Source organism: Charadrius vociferus, unplaced genomic scaffold (assembly GCF_000708025.1).
Source record: "Charadrius vociferus isolate BGI_N301 unplaced genomic scaffold, ASM70802v2 scaffold43, whole genome shotgun sequence".
NCBI lineage: Eukaryota > Metazoa > Chordata > Aves > Charadriiformes > Charadriidae > Charadrius > Charadrius vociferus.
Window position 1 is genome coordinate 5562108 of NW_009648043.1, and position 18098 is coordinate 5580205.

At 36.3% G+C, this 18098-nt stretch overlaps 1 protein-coding gene across 1 annotated transcript in view; it reads left to right on the forward strand.

Moving 5' to 3' along the window:
• The window catches only part of CADPS2 (Ca++-dependent secretion activator 2), a 346061-nt gene that overhangs the window by 275938 nt on the left and 52025 nt on the right, over positions 1 to 18098 (forward strand). Inside the window, exons 20-23 of the mRNA XM_009883694.1 lie at positions 2312 to 2415; positions 5432 to 5588; positions 14374 to 14515; positions 14645 to 14764. Of these exons, the coding sequence (XP_009881996.1) occupies positions 2312 to 2415; positions 5432 to 5588; positions 14374 to 14515; positions 14645 to 14764 (523 nt within the window). The remainder of the gene's footprint in view (positions 1 to 2311; positions 2416 to 5431; positions 5589 to 14373; positions 14516 to 14644; positions 14765 to 18098) is intronic.

Below are 18098 nucleotides of genomic sequence, written 5' to 3' on the forward strand. Positions count from 1 at the left end.
ACATCAGATTCAATATAGTAATTAGAATTATTTTCTTACTAATTTAGAGGACCTCTTTCTAGGATGTGATTTTTGAATAGTTTACAGCTTATTTAGTTTCATTAGGAATGAATGCAATTATGAATGTAATTATTTTGTTTACTTTGTTAGTAGTAAGGTCTATGAAGACCACCCTGCATTCGTAATAAAATGAGTTGTTTATGCTGAAATCAGATGTGCCAGTCATGCTCTGTATTAATATCACTGCTTTCTTTCTAAAACTCATTAACATCAGTGATACTGGTACTCAGCTGTATGAATAGTACTTGCTGTGTGTTCAGGGCGGGGAGGACACTGATCACTAGAGGAAACAGCAGTTTAAGTCTGGGACAAGTATAGAAACCTCTGTTTAAGTCTGAATCCAACAGCAGTCTTTATTATAACCTAAACAATAGGGGCTGGGCCAATCCTTTCTAATCTCACTTAATATAATACATAAATATAGTTGTGGTTATATTCATGTGATAGTTCTACAGTATCAAATTTGCAAATTCAGTGTAGTATTAATAACCATGATCTTGACATTGTAAATGTAGGTTTGTGTTCTGGTGTGTATTTTGTGCTTGTTCCATGTTCATACAATAACTCTTTCTTGAGTTAGATTGTGGTTTTGGAAATCATATTATTTCAACTTGTCTGCTTATGTAATCTATTTTAATAAGATTTGAATTTATTTTTTAGTTACTTCAGTAGCTAATTTGCCTGCTTTGTTTTTTGCATGAAAATAATGTGGTTTTGTAGTCACCTTTAAGTATATGTAGATGTTTGCTGGAGGTTCTAATCCAATGTTTCTTCAAAAATTACACTAAAACTATCTATTTCATCAAGTTACTATACATCAGTGTGTTAGTGCTGAAGAACTGTGCAAGGTCACCTGACTTTAAGATGTTGAAAAGTTGTTTTGACTTGCCAGAAATGTTAAGTGTTAAAAATACTTAGTGCATGCAGTTTAATATTCTTACTGACACAAGTTAATGTAAGTTCTTTAATTAATCTGCTAATGTTCTATGTCATGGTGAATGTGTAAAGTGGGAAAGAAATGTCAGCAGAATTTTCTGCATGTGAAGATGTTTATTCATGTGATCTGCTATTCATGTGATCCATGAACCTGCACAGAAAATGAGAAAAAAGGATTCCCGAGACCCTCACTCACCTTATGTTATCAGCTTCCTAAGTCCTCTGCAAACCTGGTTAATATGGCCATACTTTATATATGATTCTATTGTACAACAACATTTCCACCCCATGGTTTATGCTTAAGGACAAGAGCTTTGTTAAGTAAATAAGCTCAGATAGCTAATACTGAAGTTATTCCTAATGATACAAATTATGTAGTTGGACAAGCTACTTTCACTGATTAAACTATGATGGTGAAAAAATTCAATTGGTCTCTTCCCTTATTTCCCATGACTCTTCCTGGGGCATAGTCCTATGAATTTTTTTTTCATTGAAAAATAAACTGAGTTTAATTTCCCTGTAAGAATTTTAGTTACATCTGTTTTGCCTTTGTTGTTTGCTCTTTTTGAAGTCTACTCTGTAGAATAAGTGATCCTCATGTAATTTGTAACTTCTGCATTTGTCCTTGTTTTCTTTTCTGTGGAGATTTAGTAGGCCTATGTCAATTCTGTTATAACGTCTTTACTTTATAGCACTACTTTTCACTATGGTACTGAAAAGAATGCAGATTCACTCATTGCTGGACAGCAGTCAGAAAATTAGTTATTTGAATAATTAGTTATTAGAAGTTATTTATTTGAATAATTATTGTGTTTTGTACTTCTCTTATTTTTAAGTACACCTTATTTAGATAAAACATTTGGAATTTTTGACTGCTGCAAAGTGCATGAATCTTGCTGATCACAGTAATGAGTCATCTAGCAAGAACGGCATTGTGCTGATGGCACAATAAGAAAAGAGGTTTCTAGTGTCTCTGTCTTTGTATGTCTGACCTTGAAGGGAATTAGAACTTGCTTGTTGCAGAAGTTGAGCATCTAATACATCGATGCACCTGTTAGTTCTCGCATATTAAATCAGATAATGTTTATAATGATCAGTGATTCTTTTGTGAATCAAATATTTTCTCTTTCTAGTGATCTGGACATTCACCTGCATTTATTTTTATTAAAAGATTGTCTTTAACATGTGAAATTGCTTATACGTCAGAAAATTGTAACTTCGCACCATTCCCATTCTTTTCTGACATCTTTTTCCCTTACTATTGAATCTCGTTTCTAACTAAAGCAATTTTGGTTTGCATTTTATATTCAAATAGAGACCATGAACCAAGCAACACCTGCTAGAAAACTGGAAGAGGTTCTTCACCTTGCAGAACTCTGTATCGAAGTATTGCAGCAAAATGAAGAACATCATTCAGAGGTGAGGCCGTAACTGCATTTGCTGTAGAGAATGGTTTGTTCCTAGATTTTTTCTCCCCTGATGCGAAGCAATTCTGTCAAGAAACATTGTAGCTTTACTTTCTGACATATGTTTAACGCAGTTCACATTTACAGAGGAATACGAGAGTTGAAGCTTATGAAAAGTGAAGTGAAATAAAACTCTGCTTGAATTCGCTTGAATGAACTGAGGCTTAGAAATGAAAATTAAAAAGCATAAAATAGAGAAAGCATCTTTGTGCTGGAGGTGGTGAAACGGTATGGAAAAGATTCATAGCCTTACACAGTTTTTCACCTCTCATTCAAAATAGAAAGAAAATATAACTGAATGCTAGTTTTCATCGTGCTGTAGAGATCTTGATTTTACCGTAAAAATAATGATGGGTATAATAATCACATTCGTATTGCTCTTCTGTTGGTTGGGAAAGTACTGCTTTTAAACTTGCACTTTTTAAGATGGAATTACAAGGTAGAAGAAATGAAATAGAACAATTTCATGTTTCTTACTCAAGTCTTCTGCTTCATGAAACAGAAATCATAATATTTAGAATATTTAGAATTATAGCATCTTTTATATCAAAGAATTACAAAAATAAACTTGACCAGGCACACACAATTGTATATATTATTAACATTTTATTAATAAATATAGTTTTCTAAGGTTCAGGAAATTGTTTTTAAAGTGTTCGCAAAAAACTCAATAAATATTTTTGAGGAATATATGCAAAGGGATAAACATGACTTAGTATATATAGTTATAAATATGATCATTCAAAACATCTGGTTTTATATCACACTATGGAATCTAGTTTTTAGCTTACATCTGTCATGTGTGAACTTGTTATAGATGTTTTATGTTATACTGAAGAAACAGCTGTTTCAATGATTTGAAATTAATTCCCTGGAGGTCCTGTTCTACACTACTGTTGCCAGTGTGTTACTCTATAATGATTACTTAATAAAATGTATATATTGTTGTCTTTGTCTTTTGAGGACGTACATTACTGTAAGATTATTAGACTTCTGTGGAAAAAAACACAGAAGAAACAGATCACATGATATATCTCTGTTCAAAGATTACTTTCCATGCTACTTATTTGCAGTCAGAAGCGTGGTGTTTTTCAGAAGGGTAAATATATTGCTTGTGCCTTCAGAAAAATCAGTTCAGTTTTCAGTCTAACCTAAGACAGCTTGAAAAGAATAAAGATAATTTTCAGATTACTTTCCCCTTCCTTCATACATGTAATAAGTGTTCGATTTTACTGAAATTTATAAAGCATGCAGAATTTCAATATCAAAATGTATCTGAGAAATAGATCAAAAAATTATACAGTCACTACTCAAAAATGGAAGATTAAGTATTGTGATTTCACATCATAACATTAAGTAAATGTTGAGTGTTTGATGGTGCAGTTGACAAAAAGGATCAGTAATCTCTAAAATAGTGTATCACATTTTTTAATACTAGATTTTTATTTTTTTTTTAACACTTCAAAATTTCTGGGATTCCCAAAGGGAAGAGAGGTATGTGATTCATGATGAACTAAGCATTATTTTTCACCATTTATAGCATGGAATTGTGCATTGAATGTGTAGCATAAATTTTTCTGATGATTTCTGGTGTTGTATTTCCACATTCGTGTGTCTTTCTAGAATCAAAGAACTTCTATCTTCCCTTAATCTGGTCAATGTTTTTGTTCTGTTAGAATGTGTCACCAATTGCTAATTGCCTTTAGCTTGTTTTCATATTATCCATAACGACTGAACTACTGTCTTAGCTGTGGTATTTGTTTTTCTGTTCTTCTTCCTTGCTGCCTAAGCAATGATGGGTAGTTCTTGAGAGGGTTAGAAGAATTTCTGTCTGGGTTCAAAGTCTCATTTGCAAAGGGGAAGAATAGGGAAAGAAAATGTGCTGGTTTTCTGCTTTTGGTTTTGATTTGTTTGTTTTGAGTTTTTAGCAATATTTTCTGACAAGAGTTTTGCTTGCCTAAAAAGAAACACCTGCCAGGGCCTGTATACATTTCTTTTCTTCTTTCTTTATTTCTTTGCATTTAGTTGTTTTCTAGGGTAAGGAGTCCATTCCTTTAATGAGCTCCCATTTAAACAGGATTTACTAATGAGAAAATTCTTCCAGTTTGAGGAAAAAGACTCCATTTCAAACTCTTGCCAAAAGTTTTGAAGCCTCATCTGTCCTTTTCACTATGGTGGCAATCGGCATCCTTCAATCCTGATACTGCAACACACAAAGTACTTTTCAGTAGTAGCAGAGGATGCTCAGCATTTCTTTAAAACCTCTTGCTAATTCATCTTTGAATGATCAGCCGCTATTTTTCACGGGTTTCTTCTCTTGTTTTAAGCTAAGATGACCTGAGAACCTAAATTTTTTCCAAGGAAAACCTTGTATTCCAACATGTTGTTAAGTTACTGAAGATTAGTATACACATTAGTGAATTTCTAAAGATGTATTTATAGCGTTCGTGGAAGGAAAACTGAATGCCTTCCTCAGGAGAAGCTGACAAAGATAGGAATTAAGAAGCACTCTGTATCTATTTAAAAAAAACTTCAAGGAATAAAATTTCACATTAAAACCATCCCTTCTGATTAACGAAAAAGTGCAAAATGTATTCACAAGAATTTATTTGAAAAATAAATTAATCTGATTACTTATAGAATTGAATTAAATCAAAAGAAGCATATACAGTAATTTTTCAGTGATGAGGCATTCATTCTTTTCTTTGCTCTCCAGCAAAACGAGTTGCAGGGATTTATACTCTTTTGATTTTTTGTGTTACATTTTTGTTCTGATTATATCATCTTTCTCAGCATAATCCCTTTGATGCAAGGTTTCATAAAATATTTTTACATTTTTCATTTGGCCTGTTCATCCTCCCCAAATGAGGTAGAACATAAAGTGAGATATCCAAATATATTTTGCCATAGATACAACATAGATTGCTTTATGACTTGTGTTTAGTAATTCTATTTTGTCACGTTTGCAGGCGTTCGCTTGGTGGCCAGAATTATTGGCTGAGCATGCAGAGAAGTTTTTGTCTCTTTATTCTGTTGATATGGATTCAGCACTCGAGGCACAGCCACAGGACTCCTGGGACAGCTTCCCACTTTTCCAGCTGCTGAATAACGGCCTCAGAAATGACAGTAAGATCTTAAGTTCTTTACTTATTGTGTGCATAAGAAATTTCAATGTGCCCCCACCTTAGAGATGTGTTTCTATATAGTATAATTCTCAAAATAAAAGTGACAGTGCCTGTGTTTATCTCCTCATGCTCCATTTCTTGAAAGTTGAACAGTTTCTCTCTATCCTTGCACCATTTCAGTACTTCTGGTGACCCATTAACCATTCAGTATCACAAATTGCGCAGTTTAAAATCAGTTATGCACAGGCAGTATAATATGTATTTAATATTTCATGTTTCATCTATACTGCTTAAATAAAATTGTAGTTAATATTTCCTTCTAAGCCTTCATGCAAACTACTTTCAGACTAGTTATGTCTATAAAGGTATTGTAGGCTTCACATGACTGTGGTAAGATACACACAATAAATCAGACTGTTATTTTCACTTGTTGTGTTATTATTTGAGTTGGAGACCAAAATTTGAAATAGCCGTATTATGCTTTTATTTGTCTTTGAGGAGAGATTTTTTTTTTAATACTAGTTAAGTGATTTCCTAGGCATGTTTTGTGTGAAAGTGATTTTAATAATGGAATTAAGGAAATAGCAGGTGAAACCAAAGAAAATGGATTAGATGTTATTTTAAAAACATTGAATTACACCTTGTTTTGCAGACAGGTAATTTCTCCTCACATTTTAAGGCGTCAAAAAGAAAAAATATATTTCTGCTGGTTTATATGTTTACTCATATTCTATTTTTAAAAAATGACCTACTATTTTTTAATTAATTTTGGAGATCCAAATGCTAGTTTTATGCAATGATTCAAGTTATTCCAAAATTTGATTTTTTTCTTATAAATACAAGGAATAATTTTTAACTCTGCCTGGAAAATTCATTTCATTTCTGTGGAAGTTCAATAGCTTTTAAGAATTTTAACTGCATGTATGGAAACTGCTTGACTGAAAGAATGGAAGATAGAATTCAAGAGCTTTTCTCCAAGGTTACACATATTGCAACCTATATTATTTATCATTGCATTATTGTTAACCTTAGCTGCCAAGTGTTTATTGAAATGTATAGGTCATCTCAATATAGTACCTGTTGGCCACAGCACCATGTCATGAAATGAAGCAACTAGCAAATGTGCAATTCACTGTAACACGATGACAAGCTTCATGGAGGGAAAGGGGCAAATGGACAGGGCCACTAAACTCTAGCTGAATCTCAAACAGGATTGTTGAAAGTCACTGTTATTGCACTGTGTTGGATGTCATCTAGAACAGAGCAAAAGAACATTAACATCCAGTCTTCTAGGTCTCTTTTCATTAATTATGTTTCTATATCCTGACATTTAGCAATACATGAAATGCCATATTCCTGATGATTTCCTTTTTCACATGTTATCCTAGTAAAAGAAAATGTATCTGTTAGTGTTTCCTTTAGATTGGTTTTCTTTTTTAAGATATTCATGAATGTTTCTTCTGGATCCCTTGTTTGACGAATTGCAACTACAGAAAAGTATTGAAATTATGATGCTGGTGGTAATTTAAGCTTGATTTCGAAGGCTGCTCAGAAGGGTGTAGAAATTGTTCGGTCTTGGGACAGATCTCGTAAGAGTTAGATTCCTGCAAGACGGGTTTTGTGTTACTTGAAGTAGGTGTCTGATTATCTAAAATCCAGATTAAAAATCTGAAGCCTATATTCCGGTGTCTTTCCTACAGTCTTACATTTTCAGTTTAGGAAGCACATCTCTAGTTGTGACGTTATGTGCACTTAAAACAATTATTTGGTTTCTGAAAACTGTGGAGGTATTTTACAGTAGTCTTACAAGAAGGATTTGTGGTACCAGTTTTAACTACATTATTGTGTCATTTGTGTTCCTTTGCACTTTGATTCCAACCTGAGAGAAGTGATAGAAACAAACAAGGGTTGTCCTCATGTGCAAAGAGGTTGCTGGTAGGCTACTGATTTTTCTTTCCTTAAAAGATTAAATGGATAATAACGTTAAATGATTAAAACAGCCTTAGGAAAGACATTTTATGTAAACTTTCATGTCAAAGCAGTTATTAGCAAGATTGTAAAACCTTAACTTAAGGATGACAAACGACTGCTGTATGAAATGTCACACCTGTATACCAATTTCAGTAATTCCCTAATGGTAATATATATAGCGAATGAGAGTTTCTGGCGAGTGAAAGCCATCTGGAAAATTATACAGGTGTGGGTTTTTTTTTTCCCCCAGAACTATTGGAAAGCAACCATGGAAATTAGTCACCCTTGAATCGGTGGATATGTTAGCAAGTGGCAAGTGACCATTCTACCAAGATCTGATTCCCAAGTGGAACGTACCTTAGTGCTTATTCTTTAATTAACAGCCTTTTCACCTTGCAAGTGCATTAAAGCCATTAGAAAAAGCTCCCCATGCTTATATAATCAATTTTACAGTCTTCCAAAATGAAATAAATAATTCTGGCTTTACCCTAAATGAAAACCTTTTCCAGAAAACTATCACCTTCATAAAGACAGATTTAGAAAAAAAAAAAAAAAAACTAAAAAGGGAAAAACTGGAATGTGGTCTCATGAGGATAAAAAGGCTAGTGTTAATAATTAACAAGGAGAGTGAAGTGGAGTAAATTAGCCATAATAGAGCCCACAGTGACTGGCAAAGTCACCTCTCATTATCAAAAAACTCATTAGGAAATGAAGAGGTGGAAATCCCACTGGGTTATTCTCACTCTCCAGCTATATCAGAGATTACTTTTCAGATTTCTTTCAAATGAAGAACTGTTAGGTCACCATATTGCATATTAGGTTAATCTTCACTGAAATTTGGAGGACTGACACCTGCGTGTTATTCTATCTCAAGAGCTTTAAATGAGCTCTAAATCTTCGATACAGGAGTCAGTTTTCACGTAAACCTGACATAAGCGAACTCCTAACAATAAAGAAACAATCTAACATTTACAGCATTAAAGAAAACTTACATGTAAGACTATTTTTATAACTATGTCACTACAATATATTAGAAAGACTGTGAGATAGTGAAAATGAATGGTCTTTACTATTCAAACGATATTAAATGTGTTATTTTACATAGTATGCAAAACATTGGACAGGATTCAAGGCAAATACTTCAAAACCAATATTCATTTAAAAATGAGAAAAAAATGCATCTTCAGATACAGCATATAACTTTTCATGAAGGGAGGAGGAAGAGGGAGTCCTGATTGCAGCTTCACATTTCTGTTATGAAGGACTCCATTTTGAGTCACTTTAAGCTTCTCCATTTTTTTCTGACCTTATTCCACAGCAATTAAAGAGTTCATCAGTGACTGCTTTCCTGTTGTGTTAAGTCTAACTAAAGAACTACTTAAAAAAAAAAAAGGATGGAAGAGTATGATCTTCCTACCCTTTAAAATATTTCCGTTTTTCTGACAAGAGCTAACAAATTACAAGTGATTTAAAAATTATATTTACTGTGGAGATAAGCAATAGATTGTAGATAAATTTGTTGTGTTTTTTCAAAATGTAAAGGTTTGAAAAAAATATTGTAGCTTCTTTTATATTATACATTTTAATGATCTCCAAAGTTTCTATTGTTCATACACAATTATGCCTGACTGTGTAAAGCTTTGCAGATTATTTTCTGTAATGACAGTGTTACCTTTTCTCCACGAAGTCTATAAATTATGTTGTGAAGAGGCCTGCTCTAGAGACTAATTTACGTTCTATAGTTGTTTAATTATTCAGATTAATCGTGTTTTCAGTGCCTCAAGACAGATATGTATTAATTCCTCTTTGTTTAAGATGGCGTCAGAGATATCTTTTAGTGGCACATGTCTAGTTACATGAAGTGTCTATACATTTGGCTTATTTTAGAGTTCTTTCAATTGTATATTCAGTATTCTGCTCCTTTCCTTACCAGGTTTTCTTTCCAAGGGTCACTTGCTGACACTATGTACTGTGCTGTTGCTCAGCATTATTGCATTACTACACTGGCATGAATCAAAACTAGTATTATAAAGTTAACTCATAATCTTCATTTTCCATCAAGTATTACTCAGTGTACCTGCTTTAAATCAACCACGGTACACCTGTAGACAGTCTGATGAAGCTTATTTAAAAAAAAATAGCGTGTTGAGTGTTAGCCTCTTGAAAGCCATTGCCATTGTCAAGGCTACTGATTTCCAACAGGAATTCTCTGATAAGTTTTTTGACGCTATTGCTGTTGCTAATAGCGGAGTAGCAAATACCCCAAAAGACACCATCACCTTCCTGCTTGGTTACAGCCTGTGTACCACTTTTGTACTAGAATCTATTTATAACATCATAGCCCCCATCTTAAACTATAGGGTGGAGGTAGAAAACAATTTAGATTTAAGGTAATCAAGGCAAAGTTTATAGCCGCACATAAAGATACCTTTCATCAAACCTTACACTTCTTATTAAGTGTAGTGGGAATGTTTTCTTAGATTGGGGACTTACAATTTTTGCTCCTATTAGGAGCTGCTTTGAAATCCTATCCTGCCTTCAGTTTAGAGCCACATGTTTTAGTTACTGATACTGAGAGCTAACTCAAGCTGCATAATTGCTTACCAGAATATCCAATAACCTTTTTTGACTGAATGGGCGTTTTAGGTACAAAATTGTGCAATAAATTGTTTGTGTCACTCTGTCTTGTAAAGATGAAGTTCTTTGGAGTTTCATTGCCAAGGTTCTGACAGGGAGGGATATTTTTACTTCATAAATAAATTTTCAGCTTTCTTCCATATCGTGTATTTCTAAAATTCACTTTCAAAGTATGTCTTGTATCTAAAAATAGACAACAATTTCTATATAAGCTGAGGCACTTGCAATTTTCACCACAATTTAAGTAACTGGTTAATAAATGCTCTGTGGAGTCAGAATGTAACATAAACAGGAAATGAATGGAAATACAAGCTTTCTTTTTTTCAGGTTATTAATGATTTTCAACTGCTACAAATAGGATATGGAGCCCCAAGGAAATTTCCTAGTTGAAATTTACTGGTTTTATTTTGAATTTAAAAATATGCTCGGAAATCCAAGTGGGCCTTCCTGAGAATTCTATGGAGAGCGGGATAATTATAGACTGTCTACCAAAGTGCTAATTTTGTCACTGGAAAAGAGGCTCTTGTTAACCTGTGTCATTCTTCCTTTCCTTTGATTCTGCAGACGCTCTTGAGGACAGCGTAACACGCTGATTCCAGGATAACTCTTAAGCTGTGCTTGTATAAGTAAAAGCAAAGCAAGCCCCACAGCTTCTGTCTGATGTACACAAGCACAGTAGATTCTTTTCCTGCTATTACAGGAGAAACATCATTCCAGTGCTGTGTAACTAGACTGTACTTTTTGTCTCTGGTCTTTTCTTGTCATATTTTAATATATTTCAGCTACCTAATGTGTAAAAGTTGAATAACTTCCATCTTCAACTTCAGTATTTGAGTAATTTTTAATTTAGGAATCTGTTTCTGTCCCTGCAATCTGTTTTCCATTAATATTGTCTATGCATTAGCTCGCCCTGGCATAGGCTTTCATTTTGTTGTTGTTTGTGTGAATATGAGATGGCTCATATGAAGAGGGTGTGGGGTGTCTATATTGACAAGACAATGGAGAATTAAGCTACATAGCTTTGAAGACAAGTGGTAGTTGAAGGATTTGAAGTGTGGCATTTCCTCAAGGATCTCTTGTTTCCCATCCGCTTTGATGCACAGGTGGTACCTTTTGGCGAGATCAATTCTAATCATAGGGTAGAGTGCCCTGAGTCTGCTGATGATACTCAGCTATATCACTTACCTCTGCGCTCTAAGTTCTTCCCCTGCCCTGCAGTAATCCTTGACGGAGATCTCCAGATGGGTAAATCAGAGCTGCCATGTCCTCAGCCCTGGGAAAAACAGAATGCTCACCAAGTTGTTGATCCGAGACAGCACTTTCTTGTGTGTGCCCATGGACAGAGGGATCTCTGTGGAGGTGCAGTCAGATTAAGGGGTCTTGGCATCATTTTGGAAAGTTTCACTTCCCTGCAAAGACTTCTGTCAGGATGTTAGAAAAATTATTCAGCTTTTTAAGTTGAACAGCTTTTATTGCCTGTGACTTTTTTACATTTCATTCTGACTTTGGAATAACAAGAGTCGCCCTGCTGCCCATGAGGCTTTATTACTATAATTCCCAGAGTAGGGCTTGTAGCAGAGCATTTCTGCAGTGTGCTCAGAAAACAGTAAACTACAAGCTCATCCCTCCAAGTTACTGTGATTGCCTGATTCACGCCAGTCCTGCACTGATTTGCTACAGCGGTAATATTGACTTAATTGACACAGTTGTATTCTTCTTCTTGTTTTTAAGCTCAAAGTTGTCTTGAAAAATCAGCCTAATATGTAACTTGATATCAGCCACCTTTTGTTTCTCAAAGGTAATGTTCATCAGCTGTTTACTGTGAAATCTTTGTGTTAATATCCAAATCCTTCTCAGTTATTATTGCTGGTCACAGATGCTGCAGTTTTAAGATATATAATTATAGAAAAAATAACACTCTCTTGAGTGCCTGATATACAAATAATTATCCCAGAACTAGCTAGTTAACAAGTAGTTCTATGAGCAGTGTAAATAATGGAGCATGTTTGTAATAGACTCATAGGTGCTCTCAAGGGTCGATTCTCAAGTGTTTAATAAGAGATGAGCCTATTCCGCTGCCTTTTTCTCAGTGGAAACCCTAATAATCTCTGTCTGCTACTTAGCTGCCTGTTTTCATGAAACTTCATATATCTGAGATTTCCACCCCGGTGTGTAGTATGGTTGAAATTAGCTAAAAGTTTCGATATTCTTAGCAAGAAAGAGGCAGATGGGCAAAAACAGAGTGAGCTGATCACATTGGTTTTGTCTCCTTAGGCAAAAGTGATTGATACATAATCTCCCGTTACTCTACAAGGATGTTTTCAAAAAGATAGTTCTTGGCTTCAGATCACTGTGTTCAAGGAAAAAAAAAAAAAAAGAAAAAAAGATACTGTCCAGACATGAAGCAACAAAGGCACTTCCTTGCAAAACAAGTAGCAAACGGGAGCTGAAATTTGGTGACACATTTTCCCCATAGTCTCCATCTCTCCCAAGTTCAGTTTGTGGTGGACATCATTCAGGAATGGAAGAAGGCAAAGGAGATCCTGGAAGTTACAGAAATTATTTTTATATATTACACATGGAGTTGTACTGGTAGTGGAACAAGAAGGGATTGTAATTTTATGAGATGATTTCTGGGGTTTTGAGCCCCATCATCCGCCATTTCTTCTTAGGAAGAGGAGAAAACCTCCTGAAAACGTGGTTGTGGTACCCATCCAAATGAAATGAGAATCCTGGATGCAGGAATAGGTAGGAGGAGAAACCCACAAGAGAATTTAAAACAACAGAATATGGGTGGGAGAAAAGGAGAGCTACCAAAATCATGAAAATGTCTCTCTCTGGCTCAGCTTGCCTGAATCATTTCCATGTACACATAGGAATATTCTTCTAAGTCCTAATAACAGTGCTGGATTAATGGGTGAACACAGACACATTCAAAACATGAAATGGATGTACTCTGTTGGTGGGACAGGACATTAGTGCAGTAAGAGTTAGGATTTGCTAGAGAACATTTCAAGGAGTACCAGTTTTTCATGCAGTAAATCCTATCTGTAACACGGATAATTTTCTGCTCCTTATGGCTAATTTACTCTTCTTGAGTAGTATGCTTCATGCTTTTAGTATGCTCACCAGTAAACTCCCATTTCTTTCAAAAAGCAAGAGAACACCTCTAGGTGTGTTACATGTTGTCAGCTTTCCTGAGCACTTAAGGCCCCTAGTTTTCAGGAATTCCTTTAAATAGTTATAAAACTACAATTGCTGTAAGGTTGGAGATAATCACACCACAGAATGAGCAAACTTCTGGAAGGGGAGTGTACAGTTAGCATCCTTTAAAATTTTGCGAGGCAGTTGAGAGGGCAGAGTAGAGGCAAATGTGGCTGCTGGGGCTGAGTTTCACATGAACAGAGACTGGCTGGGAGTTACTTTTGTTCATGGCAGTCTGGATGCAGTTTGTGCACGTGTCAGGATGGGAAAAGCCAGGGTTCCGATGGTGAGCTCTGGCCTTCGAGATTTTTATGTATGGACGTGCATAAGCATACCAAGACATGTTTTCTCTTCAAGAGCTCATTGAATGTCCTGTGTAGGTACAGGCAGTAATTCAGGACTTTGCCAGCTCCCGAGGACACAGAGCAGATGGGTAAACTGTTCATATTCCCCCAAACACTCATATGTCATATATTGCCTTTTTCCATTAAGCAATCTGGAGGAAATGCTGTATACCTCTATATTTTTGCACATAGCCTGGTGAGCCAGGGATGTTTTGCTGTAACCTTTGCTCTTCTTAGCATAAGGAGAATAAAAGCAATTGAATGACGTTCAAGTACTGTTTGTTTGGTTTGGTTTTTTGTTCTGTCTTGGTGTCTAAGTATTGAACAAAATTGCTAAGGCATAGATTCAGCAAAGTATATTATTAATGTTAAGAAAATGCAAAAGTGTTTTGGTTCAACAAAAAAATTCAGTATGTACCTAGTTTTCATTACAGTGAGTTTCAAATGTACTGCAATGTCCTCATGGAGTCCTTATTTATCTTCTATAAACTGTATTTCCTACACAAGCTGGATCTTGTTCTTCAAATGCTTTTGTATACTAAAACATTTTAAGAGATACTTTTTCCTATAGCAAAATAAATTAGGGAAAGGCCTGACATTTTTTTATTTGTGTTGTGTTTGTTTTTAAAGCATTTTTGTGCAATGGAAAGTTTCACAAGCACTTGCAAGAAATTTTTGTTCCCATGGTCATCCGCTACATCGATCTCATGGAATCATCAATTGCCCAGTCCATTCACAGAGGTCTTGAGCAAGAGTCATGGCAACCTGTCAAGTAAGTGCTTTCTACACGATCTGAACAAAGCACCTGCCGATAGCTTTCTGTCTAATCAGGTGTTCTCCCCCGTTGTTCTCTAAATATTCTATTTTTTATTGTATTCCTACATTGTTTATTTCTTCACAGGAGCATCACCAACAGTCTTCCTAATGTAGCTCTTCCAAAAGTTCCAAGTTTGCCTCTTAATCTTCCACAAATACCTAGCTTTACTACACCAACCTGGATGACTTCTTTGTATGACTCCACGTGTGTATTCTTCAATAACCTTCTGACTGTATGTCAGCTCTGCATGGCCTTGCTAGTGTTCTGTGCAGCTGTATTTGGATTGCATGGTGTTTATGATCTCTTAGTTGAAAATTATTGTTTCTTGGGAGTAAGCCAAGCATGGACTTTTAGTGAGTTGCGCTTTCTAGTGCATTAAAATGTAGCATTCTTAAACCTGGTAACTTACAAAATCAACTTGGCAAAGGTCTGTCATGGTATGAATGGTGCTTAATACCCCAAGCAACCTAATGACTCCTCTGAATTAACGAGCAGTGGGGAACCTTTTGGATAATTGATTTTAGATCGTGGTTTTGTAAAGTGAGGCAGCCCATCATATTTTTGCATGGGTTTGATTAACTCATTGTATATTGGTTCTGAAAATCATTGATTGCAAGTATTAAGTATCCATGTTGCAGGGAAATAGTAAAAGGTTAATAAGTAACCAGAATAGAAGTACATCCATTTCTTTGTCTGTTTGAAAGAATATGTATTTCTTTTTGATTTCTCCCCAACACTTTAGTGCTCTTTTCTTAAAAAAAGTAAAATAGAGCAGACATGCCCTGTTCCGTAGGAATATACCCATAGTTACAGGCCAGATTTCTGTGTGAGGACACATTCATACACATAAGATAAAGGTTCAAGAGGAACCTTATTTTAGCTAAAGTTGTATTAGGAAAAGATGAATGTGAAAGACTTCAAAAAACATACATGCAAGATGCAAAGCTTGATAATATGATTTCAAGCCAAGTATTGTCTTCTCAAGTTTTATGATGGAGTTAAACACTCCTAACAAGTACTTAGATTCATTACTGAAAGAGCTGATACTTTTTGCTCTGCCAAACTTCTGGTACTTGTCTATTGAATATTATGATTGTTGTTCTGCTGCTAATTCCCCTAAAAGTTGACAAAATTCCTCTTAATCCTTGGCTTTGGTACCTTTTGTGTTTACTATAATAATGATGCTAGGTTTCTCCAGATGTGTTTATGCAAGTCATTTCATCTTTGAATGCAAACTAATTGGTCTTCTGCTACTCAAATTCCTTTCTGTTATTCCCATGCTTTCAAGGGTTACTTTTTTTTTTTAAAGAATAGCTTTCAGAGTTAAGAGTTGTTATAATCTTAGTTGTGGTCTTCTTACAGTCTATATTCTAGCAGTCCCATCCGGTAAAAATAACTTGTAGGTATTAAAATTTGTGTATTTTGAATATTGAATTTATAATTAACATGGATTTTAGTTGGAAGATTATAGTGGTAGATCTTTCCTAAATGAAGATTTTGGTGTAGCAATAAATTCCTAGACCGTATTGTTAAAAAATATGCAAGTATAGCTGTCGGGTCATCCCCCTTGTACATCTGGTATTAAGGTTCGTGGTGTGTATGGCAAAGTATGCATAACATCCTAAATGAATAAGTGAGGTTTTCAAAGCGTTCAGTGAACACTGAGGTTGACATTACCTGTAAGCACGTGCTAGCTGCTGCTTCTCAAGGGAAGTGGGGACGAGCTGTGTCCCCACTGCAGTGTGGCCTCTGTAAGGCCATCATCCCCTTTCAGCCAGCCCACACATCATTCGAGAAGAGCTCTGCTGAGGTGCTGGTTCCATTGTAGGCACCTCTTCACATTGTTTTTCCCTAAACATAGTGCTTTGAAGTTGTATTTTATAAAATGTGTACAAATGTGTACAAATATACATTCAAAACCTGCCTGGACGCTGTCCTGTGCAACCTGTTGTAGGTGACCCTGCTCTGGCAGGGGGGTTGGACTAGATGATCTCCAGAGGTCCCTTCCAACCCTGACCATTCTGTGATTCTGTGAAATGAACATTCAAGATTGCAAGTAGTATTAAGTTACTTTTGTAACACTGTGGAATTCAGGTAGTATTTTAAGAATCAGCTTACCTACGTCCTACTGAAGAGCCAAGTAACTTCTCAGAATGGCCATGTTTTGTATTTGGATCAAAAAATAAAAGCGAAGGCTCTGAAAGCCAGTTATTCTGCCGCCCAATGAGTTTCCTCTTTCCTGCTGGCTACAGTATCTCAGCTTCCAGTGGAGGAAGTGGTTTACTTTCACTATTACATGAAAGAAAGGAGTGTTTTATTTCCCCCACTGCTCCCATCCCATCCTTTTCAGGAAGAACAAAGCTTCCTCTTTCTAGTTAAATTGTCTAGTGGGGAGGAACCAAACACCTAGGCTCCGATACTTGTTAAGAAAAACCCAGTGTTCCCTGTCAGTTTTCCTGTCATTTTTGGTGTGAGGAACATCCACCTTAAATGGACTAGAGTGACATATTACATTGTACATAGAGTCAGCGAAGGCACTTAAATTCAGGACCCCAGGCCCTGCTTTGTCAGACATCATGGGTGGCTCCTTCTTCCCACTGACTCCCCCAAGTCCTTCTCTCCCAGTCTGCTATGCTACCTCCTCCCAGCCACAAAGCTGAAGCTTTGGGAAGAAGATGACACTATGTTGTGCTGGACATCTCTCTTTCTCTTTGAAAGTGGTGATTTTGGCCAAGTAATCATTGTAAATTCGAATTACACAATGAAGAATCACAGAATCACAGAATGGTCAGGGTTGGAAGGGATCTTTGGAGATCATCTAGTCCAACCTCCCAGCCGGAGCAGGGTCACCTACGGCAGGTTGCACAGGACGGCGTCCAGGTGGGTTTTGAATGTCTCCAGAGTGGGAGACTCCACAACCTCTCTGGGCAGCCTGTTCCAGTGCTCTGCCACCCTCAAAGGAAAGAAGTTCCTCCTCATGTTAAGATGGAGCTTCCTATATTCAAGTTTGTGCCCGTTACCTCTTGTCCTATCAGTGGGCACCACTGAAAAAAGACTGTTCCCATCCCCCTGGCACCCTCCCTTTAAGTATTTACAAGTATTGATAAGATCCCCCCTCAGTCTTCTTTTCTCTAGACTAAAAAGACCCAAGTCCCTTAGTCTTTCCTCATAAGAGAGATGTTTTAATTCCTGTAGCCCTTTGCTGGACCCTGTCCAGCAGTTCACTATCCTTCTTGAACCGGGGACCCCAGAACTGGACACAATACTGCAGATGTGGCCTCACCAGGGCAGACTACAGGGGAAGGATGACCTCCCTCAACCTGCTGGCCACACTGTTCTTGATGCACTCCAGGATGCCATTGGCCTTCTTGGCCACCAGGGCACATCGCTGGCTCATGGTCATCCTGTTTTCCACCAGGACTCCCAGGTCCCTTTCCACAGAGCTGCTCTCCAGGAGGTCAGCCCCCAACCTGTACTGGTGCATGGGGTTATTCCTCCCCAGATGCAGTACCCTACACTTGCCCTTGTTGAATTTCAT